A 15,972-nucleotide genomic window follows, 5' to 3' on the forward strand; every position below is an offset into this window, starting at 1 on the left:
ACTTTAAAGTGAAAGTTCTTTGTTAAAAAATGTTAATTCCCTCTGAATGGTCTCATCCGCTCCTACAATTATAGCTTCCACTATAAGCCAATGGTCTTTGTCTTTCATTTCTGCTCAATAAATTTCTTTTCTGGTTAAGACTTGATGAAACTAAACAATTCCAGATGTTGCTTATATGCCTTAGCTTGACATTCCATGACTTATTATGTGTTACTTCAGTCATGTTTTCTCAATAATAGTTAGCCATGGGCTAACCACTTCTTGCAGAAAAATATAAAAGCCTTCCCAGTACTTGGAAATAGCAGATCTGTGGGCTAGCAGTTAAGATCACGAGATTTTGTACCCATACTTCTCATACCTTTTACCTGTTAGGAAGTCAGCATCCCGATGAATAGTGTTACCTATGCAGATATATCAGGGCAATGATTTTCTGAAGGTCAGCCTGTTGTTCATCCTCCTTTAGAGTTGCGTCCTTTATGACTTAAATCCTGGAGAAGGAAATGGCTACCCACTCCAGTATTCTTGCCTGGAGAATCCAATGGACAGAGGAGCCTGGTGGCTACAGTCCATGGGGTTGCAAAGAGTCAGACACGACTGAGCGACTAACACACACACACCAGACTTAAATATATCAACAAAAAAATTAATTCATAGTGATCTAAAAGAGAAATGATGATGTTGTATGGCAGAAACAAGCACAATATTGTAAAATGATGACCTTCTAATTAATAATAAATAAATTAAAAGAAACAGACTATGTCATACTACCAAAAAAACGGAAAATTTTATTTGGGCCACCCTGAGAATTGTAACCCAGGAGACCATCTCTCAGAGAGCTCTGAGAACTGTCTGAAGAAGTAAAGGTTGGGGGATGGAGGGAACAGTGTACGTGTGATCTAGACAAAGGGGTATGTGCAGTCAAACATCTTGGTAGAAGGTTACTGCGACTCTTGAGGTATAAACATCATAGTTATTGGTGCTTTTCTAAGTATGGGAAGATGCAGGAAACTGGGTTCGTAAAATTTTCTCCTGAAAATAATCTGTGAGGACCAGTTCTGCCAGTCTTCCCCAAGCACAAGTACCTCATCTTGATCTTTGCCCTGTACTGTAAGTCAACAGTTGCAATGACTTGATTCTTAGGTAACTGAATGATGGGCAGTGTGCTTTATTTTTTCCCTTTCTGTCTTAATTTTGAGCAAGGTTTTGGAGGCATTTTATGACTAGTTTGTCCTATTGAGCTAGGAATGCTCATTCCCGGGACCGGCAAGGATTTTGTTGTGGGCCACTCAGTGTGCTATTTCTGGACTAAGTCCTGTTCACAGTAACCAAAACTTCTCAGCCGCCTGCCTTATTACTCTCTTATAGTCTAGGGAATGGTTCCTTCTTGTTGCTTGTTCTGGTATCTAGACTCACACTCTTAAAATCATTGGTTTTAATGGAATTATATATTTGGTCAGTTGCTTCAAGTCTCCTGATTATTAGCTTAGTCATCCACTTGGTGCTCAAGAAATAATAATCTTGTAAAATAGGGAAAATACAAGTTGTATGTGTGCTCAGTCGCTTCTGTTGTGTCTGACTTTGCAACCCCATGGACTGAAGTCCGCCAGGCTCCTCTGTCCCTGGGATTCTCCAGGCAGGAATACTGGAGTGGGTTGCCATGCCCTCCTCCAGGGGTTCTTCTCATCGAACCCAGGTCTCCTGCATTGCAGGCAGATTCTTTACCCACTGAACAACCTGGGAGGCCCAACAAGTAGTATAGCTAGTAACATTAATCAGGTCATAAGTGAGTATTTACACTAAGAATTTCAATTAGGTTCAGCTCAGATTATCTGAGCGGTCTATTCTGCACCAGTTGCTGTCTTTAAAAGAAACTGTACATACAGGTGAGGTAAGATAGGTAAGGTAGGTGTAAGGTACCTACCACTCATATAAGGTGAGTGGTAGATACCTTACAGGATTAAGAAGGGAATTTTATCTTCCAAGGAGTTACATGACTGGCACCACAAGAAGAAAAACTAATCTAATTTATGGTTGATCAGGTGTTTCTGCCATTGGGGAGGCCTGATTAATACATTATAATACAGATGCACAATGCACGCAGGAGAGGAGAAAGGCCCAAAAGGGCAGAGAAAAATTTTATGTTTAAAATTTTCTTGTCTTGCCTTGAAATATGAATTTTTATTTCATCAGGCAGTTTATACCTATTGCTGTTAGCTTTCTTATTCACAGATTGAATAATACAGGCTGAAAGTCAGAAATCAAGATATGACTCTTTAGAAAGAGGAGTGATTTTTTGTTTTGTTTACTTTATATGGCTTTGATAGTACATCTGAAAGAGGAGATTTGAGCTTTGCAGCATTAAAGACATAAGTGTCCAGTTTTCAGTATGGAAACGTTAAAGAATATGTGTCCTTCGGGTAATGCGGTCTTGCTGGCGGGAGGCTTTGAGCAGCTCGGCGTCCTCAGTCATGCAGTGAACACACATTTCAGAAGGCCTGCAGTGCTGTCATGGCTCCCATTTTAATCCTTCAGCTAACCTTGTCCAAGCTATGGTTTATCCAGTAGTCCTGTATGGATGTGAGAGTTGGCCTATAAAGAAAGCTGAATGCCAAGGAATTGGTGCTTTTGAACTGTGGTGTTGCAGAAGACTTTTGAGAGTCCCTTGGACTGCAAGGAGAGCCAACCAGTCCATCCTAAAGGAAATCAGTCCTGAATATTCATTGGAAGGACTGATGCTGACACTGAAACTCCAGTGCTTTGGCCACCTGATGCGAAGAGCTGACTCATTTGAAAAGACCCTGATGCTGGGAAAGATTGAAGGCAGAAGGAGAAGGGGGTGACAGAGGATGCGATGGTTGGATGGCATCACCGACTGAAGGGACATGAGTTTGAGTTAACTCCAGGAGATGGCGATGGACAGGGAGGCCTGGCATGCTGCAGTCCACGGGATCGCAAAGAGTCAGACATGAGCAACTGAACTGAACTGAACCTGGTCCATTTCTACACTCTAATCTCTTCCTAATGCTTCTTGGTTTTTCCTCTGCTGACTCACTTTCCAGCAGTGTTGTCTCACTTGACACCACTCCTAGCAGACATTTGGCTTCCTTTCTTCCCTGTGTTCCAGAGGCCCTGAGACTCTGTGGCTGACTTTGCTTTGTGCACACCTCGCCTGACCCTGTCAGGGTTTTACGGCTTGATGCAACCAGGATGTATCCCTGAAAGTTATATATGCTTCTGGTGTTTTACTTTAAAAGTCAATTTACTTACCTTACAGACACAACATAGAATACTGTAGGATCCAAAGCAAAACTCAGATGACGGATTTTGTAAATCAAGCACAAAGAAGGGAATAGAAGTAAAAATTCTTGCTCTGATAATAATGAGGGCTTAGGATTTCAGAAATTAATAGATTTTACTGAAGGTGAATTTATGGAAGGATCTAATGATGATCACCTTTAGGAAGGTTTTCTGACACCAGATGATGTTAGTAATTATCATTCATGTTGAGAAATCCTGACAATTAGGTTTTACCCTTTGGCCTCTGCCTACCAAACACAAAGTATGTAAGTACTATCAAGAAATAATGTTTTCAGAGTCTTGCCCCAGAATGGCAGCATAAGGCGCTGCATGGACTCACTCTAAACTATAACTAGTAATAATCATATTTTTTAAAAAGCATTAAAGTCTGAAAATTTTCTTGAGTGTGTACAGCAAATGAAGAAATACTTACTGAAGAATAAAATTTAATACTTAATTTAGAAAATTAAAATAAAAGTAAACAAATGGGACCTAATTAAACTTAAAAGCTTTTATACAACAAAGAAAACTATAAACAAGATGAAAACCCTCAGAATATGAGAAAATACTTTTAAATGAAGCAACTAACAAGAAATTAATTTTTAAAGTGCACAAACAACTCATGCAGCTCAATATCAAAAAAATAAACAACCCAATTAAAAATGGATGGAAGACCTAAGTAGACATTTCTCCATAGGAAACATGCAGATGGCCAAAAAGCATATGAAAAGAAGATGCTCAACATCACTAATTATTAGATAAATGCAAATCAAAATACCAGTTAGATTGGCCATTAACAAAAAAGTCTGCGAACAGAATTTGCTGGAGAGGATATGTATTTTGAAAGGTAACCCTCTTACTGTTGGTGAGAATGTAAATTGATAACATCCACTATAGAGAACAGTTTGGAGTTTCCTTAAAAAACTAAAAATAGATTTACCATATGACCCAGCAATCCCACCCCTGGGCATATACTGGGAGAAAACCATCATTCAAAATGATACACGCACCCCAGTGTTCACTGCAGCACTATTTACAATAGCCAGGACAAGGAAGCAACCTAAATGTCCATCAACAGAGAAACAGATAAAGAAGATTTGGTACGTGTATACAACTACTACTCATCCATAAAAAGGAGCAAAACTGTGCCATTTGCAGAGACATGGCTGAACCTAGAGACTCTGATATAGACTGAATTAAATCAGAAATAGAAAAATTAATATCCTGTAACATCACTTAAAAGGGGGATCTAGAAAAACGATACAGATGAACTTATTTGCAAAGCTAAAATAGAGATACAGATGTAGAGGACAAATGTATGAATACCAAGGAAAGAAGGGGCCATGGGATGAACTGGGAGATTGGAACTGACATATATACACTACTGATACTATGTATAAAATACTGGAACTTACTGTAGAGCTCTGGGAACTACTCAGTGCTCTGTGGTGACCTAAATGGTAAGAAAATCCAGAGAAGAGGAGATGTAGATAAACATAGAGTATATCTGTGATAAAAAGCTGATGTTCACATCCAGGAAGCTCAATGACTCATCAGTTTTACTCTGATGAGTATATGTTTACTCTGATTACTATATGTATATCTATTGGTTCCATTTGCTGTACAGCAAAAACTAATACAACATTGTAAAGCAACTATACTCGAATACGAATTGCTTAAAAAAAAAAGAATAATATTAAATCTTGGTGAGAACAGAGAGAGTTTGTGCCACTTGTGTTACAGTCGACTTCTTCCCTTCCACCTGGCCCTACTCAGCCTGATGGAAGTTCTGTTCTGGGTGCTTTGTGGCCAGGGTAGGACTGCTTCTCCTTTCAGCTCTCAGTCAAGGGATACTGTATCTTATCAAGAAGTGAAGACCTCCAGTGTCTCTCACCTCCATTAATTGTGAGTTGCACAGGCTACATTCCTGGCAGAAGTGGCTCAGAGTTTGGGGTCTCCCTTCTACCGTCTGGCTGCCACTCATAAGGCAGAGGCTCTGTTCCAGACACAGAAAGTTGAGAATACTGAGGCATCAATTGCCCTTGCTCCAGCTCACTCACTGGCTGGAGATTCTACACGAGGACACCAGAGGTTACTGCTCCAGCCTGGCTTTCACCACATAAAGCAGGGGTGTCACTCTCAAGAATGGACTGCTGTACCCATCTCCAGTTCTGGAGCAGTGAATCATAGATTTGGCCCAGGGAGGAGGCAGTTTATAAAAAGAAAATGGCTTTATTGGAAACACTCTGCAGAAATTTAAACCTATAGGAACTCTTGAAAACTGTGGACATTGGGGGGAAAACTTTTCTTCTCAGAAAAGACTGAAAGAAAAGGAACAGAACCTCAGAAAAATTCTGCCAAGCTCACCAACATATAAAATGAGAGTACCAAAAGGAGAGGAGAGAGAGAAAGGAGCAGAAAACATATTAAAAGAAATATTGACAAAAAACTTTACAAATGTAATAAAAAGCTGATGTTCACATCTAGAAGCTCAATGACTCATCAGTTTTACTCTTCCTCTTTCTGATCCCATTTTCCAGACTACACTAAGAATACTTTCTTAAAACACAAATTGAATCATGTTTCCTTTTTTTAATATTCTCCAGTGACTTCTTGTTGCGTTTGTGTTAAGTGTTAGTCGATCAGTCATGTCTGCCTCTTTGAGCCCACCAGGCTCTTCTGTCCATGGGATTTCCCAGCCATTTCCTTCTCCAGGGGATCTTGTGGACCCAGGAACTGAACCCTGGTCTCCTGAATTGCAGGTAGATTGCCATCTCAGCCACCAGGAGGGATCCCCTTGTTGCATTTAGAATAAAAGTAATTAACCATGGCTTCCATGACTGCTGCTCATCTTCTGGCCTCCCCTGCAGCCTCATTTGACTCTGCTCAGACACAGTGGCCTTCTTCCATCTTCTCCATCACCCCAAGCTCTTCCCTGTTGCAGGATCTTTACACATGCTCTTTTCTCTGTCCAGAGCACTGTCTCCCCATTTTTTTGCATTGCTATTTGTTTCTCTTTCCAAGCTTGAATGTTACTCTTTCAGAAATGACTTCTAAAACCATTTATCTTTTATTATTTTTATCTCAACTTCTGGTTTGATTTCTTTATGACAATTATCACAGTTAAAAAAGAAAAACTGTGGTAGGATACTCAAGAAGTTGTTAAACATGGATTAATTCTAGTAAACAGAACTCAGTAACTGAGGTAAGGAAGTACATTTCCTTCCATAACAGAACCTTTAGTACAGTTTGACATATGCATGTACTACTTAAATTTTTTTTTATCTAGTTGAATTTTAAAATGCCCAATTCTTTAATGACTAACAGACAGCATCTATTTCATGAATGAATCAAAGACACAGTTATCAGATGTTTGCCTTAAGTTTGTTTCTTTGGTTTCCTAGCACCAAATAGGAAAACATTAAAAATAAAAAATAATTTACTGAGCTCTAAGGAGGTTGTGTTGTCTTTTCTAGCTTTGAGATTTAAGGCCCTAATTTCTATATCCAACCCTGCTTGTTGGACTCAAATGCTTTCAAGTTTTTTCACATTTGTAAGTAATAATGTGAGGAACATCTCCTATACTTCAGAATATGACTTTAAAATAAAGCCTTAGAAATGGGATCATTAAGGAAGAATATGAGATTTTTGATGAATTTTGCTGCATTAACAAGATAAACAGCAGCTTGGATGGTCATTTTGGAATAAAACCTGGGGCAGGTTTTTGAGGACATCAAAGACAGATGTCAGAGATTTTTGAAAAGTTTGGAACCTGTAGATCCAGGATTGCAGTATTCATTCATAAGAGTGGAAAAAAGAAGAAATTGGAGACTGAGTGGAAGAGACTGGTTTCAGACGTAGGTTTACTTTCACGGTCTCTGTGTGCTCAAAACAGTTGTTGAAGTTCATGCCTATCCTCTATGATAACCAATGATATTAATTTTAATCCCTCTTTAGTTCTCACCTAGACTGTTAAATTTAGCCATGACTTGTATCCTGCCAGGTCTTCTTCTGTTGTACTGCCAGAATCCTCTTTGTCATATAAAAACTTGTTCTGTATCTCATTTCCCATTTCAAGTTTTATTGGTTCATCACTTGTGATGCCAGCGTGACTCCTTCCTGTGCGGTTTGTAAGGCAGGCTTTCAGTCCCTGGCTCAGCCTCTCTTTCATGTCTCACCCTACATTCTACCTTCAACCCAACATACCCTTCTTTGGATTTTGGAATTAGTAGCCACATAGAGTTACGGTACTGTAAATGTTCATGCCCCAGAAATGTATGCCTTTATGATAGTATTAGGAATTGAACTAGTGACATAGCCTTCAATAATTTTACTAGGAACCAGAGGACCTCAGTGATTTCAGAACAAAACCAGGCGAAGACATTTCTTTTACCCGTTCTATGTTTTTCTGTATTTGCTCACAACTCCCTGCTGTATTTTATGTCTTCTCTTTACTCCATTTTAAAAGAATAAATAAATAAAACACCTCCTTTGATAAATTATTCCCTGACTTTTTTCATTTAGATTTTGCTATGTTATATATGATGATTTTTTTTTCAAATCTTTTAAGCTTGTTCAGTTAGTCTTATCTTCCAAAATGAGTTTCTTTTAATTTTACAATATTCTGCCTGTATTGAGATAAAAACCTAATTCATGGTTCTCTATTTGCCACACTTTATTTTGAGAAAAAGTAAATGAAGCAAGTTTTTTGGCCTTCCCTTGGCATGTGGATGTTTTTAAATGCTGAAAATGAAAAGACCATTTCAGTTTGGTCATAAAACTTCATGAGATTTCTAATTGAGAAAATTAAATGACTCAGGATTAATAGATATATGCCAACTATGTTCTTCATTTCCTCCCCTATAGGTCACTTCAGAAATTTGTTTGTTATTGGTTTGGGTTTGTAATGTGATCTTTGGATACCCCACTTGTGATGATATTTTTGCACGATTATCACATCTGTTCTTAGCTCAGATGTTTTTAGCATATGTATTTGCAGAACATTTACTTTAATATGCTATCATTTTTCTTCTATACTTGTATAGAAACTCAGGAGAAATAGAAAAATGTAATTGTGTGGTGTCAAGTACTTGTTGCATTTTTTAAGTCAGTTACTTAATCTATTATGATTTTATTTCATACTTTAATTTGGCACATTTGTACATTTTTTGAAGCAAAGGGCAGTCTTTGAATTAAATATTTGTGAGATTGATAGTTCTTAAATACTATATAAATAGAGTAAATTTTTGCTCACTTAATTAACTTACCCATTTACAATTTAATTGTGCATTGAAGGCACACTATTCTATATTCTTCACAGACTGCTTGTGTTATTGGGAAGCAATAGGGATTGCAAAGATTTTTAAATAAATTGGCTTTTGAAACATGGTAGACTGCCTCTTGTAACTTCCTCTTCAACTACAAACACATAAAAATGCTGGATAAATTATAACCAAGATGTGGTAAGAAATAGAAAACAAAGCTTCAAAGAAAGGAAGGGACATCTTGCTGACTTGTATGGTGGTACTGGTGGTTTAGTCGCTAAGTCATATCAGACTCTTGTGATCCCATGGACTGTAGCCTGCCAGGCTCCTCTGTCCATGGGATTCTCCAGGAGAGGGTTCCGGAGTGGGTTGCCATTTCCTTCTCCAGAGGATCTTCTGGACTCAGGAATTGAGCCCTGGTCTCCTGCATTGCAGGCAGATTCTTTACCAACTGAGCTATGAGGGAAGCCCTGCTGATTTGTATAGGGAGGTCCAAACTGGAGGGGTAAACACTCCAGTCTGTGCTCCAACAGGGAGGAAGGGTGTGAAGGTAGGTCCTGACAGTTGGAAGTTTAAGTTTTAAATAGTCCATAGAAGTCAAGACATGATTTGTTATATCTGCTCCCTTTCCCTCATTGCTGATTATTTTGTGATGCATGGTTGCTGTTGTTATTTCACTGTGACCCATTTTCAGTGGGTGTTGCTTTATCCACAGGAATCCCATGAACTCTGGGGGTGAACATGATAGTGTGGAATGATTATACATTTCCTTTTTTCAGGCTCCTCCCCTGGGACTGGGTACTTACCCTGGATTTCATTGCTATGGATTTTTCCAGACTGCTGAGTTAATTTAAATTCAGTGGCTTAAGCTTAGATTTTTCTGTCTCATTGGGGAATCATCTCCTCTCATCACCTTTTTAAAACAGAGAACAGTTCTTTCAAGCCCAGTATTAGAGGACTCATTTCTAAGCATCACTTGTGTATTCCCTAAACCATGTCTCCTAGAAGTTTAGATAATAAACTATCAGGAAAAGACTAAATAAAAGGTAGAAAAATGGGTTCATAATGAAAAAGAAAATAGGAAGCAATGAATAGGGGGAGTTTTTTAATCCATTCATCAAAAAATATTAAGCATCTCTAATCTAAAGAGAAGGCAATGGCACCCCACTCCAGTACTCTTGCCTGGAAAATCCCATGGATGGAGGAGCCTGGCAGGCTGTAGTCCATGGGGTCGCTAAGAGTTGGACACGACTAAGCAACTTCCCTTTAACTTTTCACTTTTATGCCTTGGAGAAGGAAATGGCAACCCATTCCAGTTTTCTTGCCTGGAGAATCCCAGGGATGGGGGAGCCTGGTGGGCTTCCGTCTATGGGGTCGCACAGAGTCGGACAGGACTGAAGCAACTTAGCAGTAGCAGTAATCTAATCTAAGCGTCTCTAATCTAATCAAGAGGGACTAAAGAGCCTCTTGAGGAAAGTAAAAGAGGAGAGTGCAAACGCTGGCTTAAAACTCAGCATTCAAAAAACTAAGATTATGGCATCCGTTCCCATCACTCCATGGCAAATAAATGGAGAAACAATGGAAACAGTGACAGATTTTATTTTCTTGGGCTCCAAAATCATTGTAGATGGTGACTGCAGCTGTGAAATTAAAAGGCACTTGTTCCTTGGAAGAAAAGCTGTGACCAACCTAGACAGCATATTAAAAAGCAAAGACATTACTTTGCTGACAAAGGTCCGTCTAGTCAAAGCTACAGTTTTTCCAGTAGTCATGTATGGATGTGAGAGTTGGACTATAAAGAAAGCTGAGCACCGAAGAACTGATGCTTTTGAACTGTGGTGTTGGAGAAGACTCTTGAGAGTCCCTTGGACTGCAAGGAGATCCAACCAGTCAATCCTAAAGGAAATCGGTTCTTAATATTCATTGGAAGAACTGATGCTAAAGCTGAGGCTCCAATACTTTGGCCACCTGATGTAATGAATGACTCACTGGAAAAGACCCTGGTACTGGGAAAGATTGAAGACAGGAGGAGAAGGGGATGACAGAGGATGAGATGGTCGGATGGCATCACCGACTCCATGGACATGAGTTTGAGCAAGCTCTGGGAGTTGGTAGTGGACAGGGAAGCTTGGCCTTGTAGTCCATGGGGTCACAAAGAGTCGGACATGACTGAGCAACTGAACTGAACTGAACTGTCCTCTTGGTGATTAGCTTTATTGGTGAGAAAGAACTAAATAGAATTTCTTCAATTATTTTAAAGAAGTCATTGAAAAAAAATTAGTATACTGCTTAAATACCAAATGAGCACAACTGAAAGAGAAACAATCATGTGATAATAATAGCAGTGGTAGTTGTAGTAGTAGCTGCTATCATTTTTAAGCACTTCCTTTATAGCAGGCATTGCCCAAAGTATTTTATGGAGTTATTTTACAAATGTGACAACCAAAGAAAGCACAGAGAAGTTAACATTGAGGCAGGGTCATGATGCTGCACGACAGGCTTCTTAAACTGCACACTTAATCACAATGTGTCTTTATCAAATATATTTGCCACAAATTTCCATGTTTGCATTATTATACATTTGCTATGTATTATTTGGTTCATTGGTGGCAAAATGGCTGATCTAGTCTAAAATCAATTTTGCCTGCCACTTAATAAATCTTGCTGTGCTTGCCATTTTTTATGTAAAAGTGCAGAATTTCATGAATTTAAAAGAAATCATCTCACAGAGTGAGTTAGCTTCAATTCCTAAGAAATTAGAGTTCCCAAAGAATCAAGCACATTTGGTTTAACAGATACGAAGCCTTTCTTTCCTGTAGTTCTGTCCCATAAGCTATTTAATCTTGAAAAAATGTTGCTTTGTGATTCTAGATTCATTATTAATTAATGACTAAGTCTCTGTTTAAAATTAGTTAAAAAATCTTTATAATTGGGTCATAAATATCTAGACTGATTTTTTAAAGTTTAGCTTAATGCTTCCTTCTTCTATAAAGAGTAACATTTTTTCCTTAGCAATTTCATTTTTGGTATTTATGTTAAGTGCCAGAAAAAAAAATGATTGTGGGACATTATTAATCTATTTGTAAAATTAAAAATTTAACCTAATTTTATTTGTTGTCATAAAAATTCTTCCCTGAAATTTCAAATTCCATCAGTCATAATTTTTCTTTACTGTAATATTCCTATCATGCATTTAACCCATACTGCTTCATATTCTACTTACCTGTGTGTGTCTTTCCTTATTGGATGATCAGCTTCTATGGAGCAGAAACCTATCATATATTAATACATCCTTATATCTTGCCTTTCATCTTCCTCTGAAGCTGGAAGTTATTGCCTTGCCCAAAGCGGACAGTTTTTTAAATTGTGGAAGCAATAAGTTAAAGTGTGCCGATAGAATTTTAGAAGTTGCTTCAGCCCTAGAGAGAGGGGTAAGGTGAGGATAGTAAAGTGATCTGACAGGAAAGAGAATAGGAAGAAGATACTGCTCTGTGAACATGCCTCACATCTTGAGCTACTCTCCTGAAAGGAGACGATGAATCCTCAGGTCATCAGAATGGGTGAATATTTGATAAGTCTCCCCTTTATAGTGAAGAATAGTTTCTTTGTGTTAATACAGTATTTCTTATTATCTAGTGAGTCATTTGTCCAACCTGTTCATTGTAGTCAGCATAATTAAGAACCACTAGAAAAACAGGATCAGGAGTTTCCCTGAATGAAAAATAAATAATATTGCTATGGCTCTTGGTGGGCTGGTTCCTGTGGATTCACTGTTATATCATGTTTCTTTGGCTTCCCACTCTTTGAAGTTTATTTGTTATGTGTTGTGATTTTTTATGGAAATAGAATAGATGATTTGGGAAGAGCCAAGTACACTGTGGTCAAGCTGTTGGTCCACCTTACCTTGCCAGTTCTTAATTCTCTGTGAGTTCTTCATTCTGAAGAAATTGGGTCACTTCAACAATACCTTGCCCTCCCTGCAAATTCATATCAGTTGGCCAAACAAATGAAATCATTACCCTGAGCTTTATCTAATCATTATCTGTGTCTTTCTAAACCTTCAGACTGAGAACTACTATGTCCTCTAACCAAATGTTTTAGGATGCATCCAATTCTAGAATGTCTGGTTTCCTTTTTCCCTCCATACTATTTTGTACTATTTTTCCTCCATACTATTCATTTTCCCTCATCACTTCCTCGTTGCCTCATTGGCTCCTTTCTGTCCATTGTCTCCTACGTGGATCCTCTCTATCCTCTTGCATTCTCTCATCTCTATGACTCTGGCTGTCTGGAGAACATTGAGGCATTTTTTTGTTCATGCTTACATTTATGTCTTTCCTGAAAACATATTTTTTCTCTATTTCCTATGATCAATTGTCTTTAACATTCACATTGATTGAATGCCTTTATTTTCTCATTGTCTTATCCTTTCAGCACATACACACACACACACTCACATACACATAGAAGTGCTAAGTCACATCAGTCGTGTCCAACTCTTTGCAACCCTTGAACTCTATCCCACCAGACTCCTTTGCCCATGGGATTCTCCAGGCAGGGATACTGGAGTGGGTTGCCATGTCCTCCTCCAGAGGATCTTCCCAGTCCAGGGATAGAACCTGCATCCTGCATGTCCTGTCGCTCCTGCATTGCAGGCAGATTCTTTACCGCTGAGCCACCTGGAAACCCTATATATATAAATTCACTGATGGTTAAATGAATTCTGGCTCCGGTAGAGCCAAACAAGAATCCCGGTCACTTTTCCTTCCTCCAGCCTCTACCCTGAATAGCAGGATCTGTTTTTTGTTTGTTTTTTTTTAAATTATTGTTTAGTTCTTTTCTCTTCTTACTTTATACATACCATATAAGGTTGCTAGTATCTCTGATCAGGTCCTTTGATGAGAATTTCTAATAAAATGACCTGCTTTTGCAAAACATCACAGGACCTCAGGAATTTAGTGCATGTGATTCTCTATTTGAAAGCATTGCTGATATTACCCCAGGACTGGAACGGCGTTCTACCCAGCAGGAGGGATTGTTATTACATACCCTATCTGGCACACGCTGCTATTGTACAAATACCAGACCCTGATGATGTTCATGATGATGGTGACAGTGTGGGTGAATGTTTTGAAGGCAGAAGGACAGAAGTAGGAGGAGAACAGAGACACGAGTAATGAGGTGGGGGTAGTGGAGAGCGTGAGTCAAGAAGAAGTAGCTGCTGAGAGAGATGGATTATAACATGTGTTAGTTTATCTTCATTCGCCTGCCTCTGGGTTTTAAAAGGAGCCAATAGTACCACATCAAAGTTGTCGCCATCAAACCATCCAGACTGCTCATTCTCCCCTGCTTCAGTCCATGTGGCTTTCGGAGGGCTGATGCGCCTCTATTTTATCGCCTCAGTCACCCAGCTCATGTGGGGTGAGGGTGGGGAGTGAGCTAAAAGATAGGTAAAAATAAGATGAAGATTTAATTAAAGTTCCTGAGTGCCTGCAAGATTTAATCTAATTCTCAAAGCAGCTTGCCAACACCAACATTCTATTAGACCCACACACCAGAGGACACGGTGATGCAGCCACATCCTGGCCCTCCTTGCTTACGTCGCTGCCCCTTCAGTATGCCTCATCCTGGTTTGGTTCGCACCCCAGGAAAGGCTTCATCTCTCTGAGCATAACGCTTTTTTAAAAAAGACAGATTTTTCTGATGTCTTATGCACTCTGAAAAGCAAGCAAACCAGCCAACAGAGCCCTGCTTTTGTTGTTGCTTCTTATTGCTGAAGGGCAGTGAAAGGAAGACCCTCATTTAGATGCATGGCAGGCAAATACCTTACGTTTGTTTCATCCCAGCCTGATTGTTGCCAGGCTTATGGTGTATGTTGGCAATTAGCTTTGTAGTGCTGTGTGTTAGGAACTGGGCGTGACAAGTGGCACAATAGTAAGGATGTTTTTGAGTGAAAAGGGTGATAAGAATGTAGATGGAGGATTTTTAGAGTACGGTTTGATCATCCTTTTGATTCCATCATCCACATTCATTTTGAGTTCAGGTTAATGATGATTGAAAGTTTTTTTAAAATATAAGTCGCCTTTGACTGGTTTCATTTTCTATTACTAATGTAAGTGATGGACTTTTTTTCCTTTGTTTTAAAATAATAGATGGAAAAAGGAATAGGGAACTAAAAGAGAAGCAGCATGTTGAAAATAGGGAAACATATAAAAAGATAAGACATTAATTTTTTTTTCTGTAGTTCTTGTCTGAGGTTTAGAGAAATGAGGTATGAAAAATGTGTCATTCAGTGTCTTGAATATATTCTACTGTGGTCATGTCACTATAATTGGGGTAACAAAAAAAGATAATTTTTACCATTTTACTGACTAAATTTCCTTTTGTTTATCAAAATGGCCTGCATCTTGTTATATATGCTCAGTGGAAAATAATGTGATTATGAGTTTGTACCATATATAATATTAAGAATACAATGTTGGTTTCATTGTAATGATCTTTCTTACTTTAAAAAAAAAGAAACAGCTCTATGGATATCCTTAAAATCCCTGAATTTTAATGTCTTTAGATTTATGATCATCTCTATGGTATTTGATAAGTAATTATTTACAGACTTTGTAGAGTTTTTAAGAAATTAGAACTCCCATTTTAAGTTCATTGTCTTCCAGGGCTGAAATGCCCCTGCCATTTTCAAGGATGAGTTTGGTGCAGGGGTGTTTCTGTCAGGCAGGGAATGGGGAAGTGGGTGTTGGGACTAGCAGCCAAACTTCTTCTTAGTGTTCTGTTCAAGTTTTTTCCAGCTTCTAGGGACCTTCTTTATAAGTGGATAAACTAAGGTGGTCAAGTTGGAAAAGTATTCTCTAGATATTTGTCTTATAGACTCTGTTAGTTTTGTCTGAATGTTAATCTTTAGTTTAAAACAATGATACCATAGATGTTGACTTGTTGAAATAATTTCAGTTTCTGTTCACGCTATTTCTGTCCCTCTGTTTTTAATTCTGGTCTCATTTAATTTAGGTTTAGCTGTTTCTTTACAACTCTTACATGGAGACATTGAACAAATCAGAAGGGAATACTCATCAGTATTTTCTCATGGAGTATCCATCACCAGGAAGTTGGGTTTCTCTAATATTATTATGCCTGGTAAGTGACTCAGAATGAACCACATGATAAAATATGGCTATTTTGTCTGCTTTTGGCACTTGAGAAAGTTTTCAAACTATCAGCTTCAAAGGCTTCAAATGGGCCATGCTGAAGAATAAATTGAGATACTTAATTCTTTTTTTTTTTTAATCTTTACATTTTTTTCACATCGGGATGGATAACTTATGGGGACCATGCCTGCTTTTCATTATGACCATAATAAGAAGGAAAACTGAAGTTGAATTCAGAAAATATTTTACCCTTTGGT

At 38.4% G+C, this 15,972-nt stretch overlaps 1 protein-coding gene across 1 annotated transcript in view; it reads left to right on the forward strand.

The window, feature by feature from the left end:
* Positions 1–15,972, forward strand: part of DOCK4 (dedicator of cytokinesis 4) — a 467,343-nt gene that overhangs the window by 260,789 nt on the left and 190,582 nt on the right. Inside the window, exon 13 of the mRNA XM_052638395.1 lies at positions 15,579–15,704. Within this exon, the coding sequence (XP_052494355.1) occupies positions 15,579–15,704 (126 nt within the window). The remainder of the gene's footprint in view (positions 1–15,578; positions 15,705–15,972) is intronic.

The sequence above is a fragment of the Budorcas taxicolor genome, chromosome 4 (genome assembly GCF_023091745.1).
Source record: "Budorcas taxicolor isolate Tak-1 chromosome 4, Takin1.1, whole genome shotgun sequence".
Lineage (NCBI taxonomy): Eukaryota > Metazoa > Chordata > Mammalia > Artiodactyla > Bovidae > Budorcas > Budorcas taxicolor.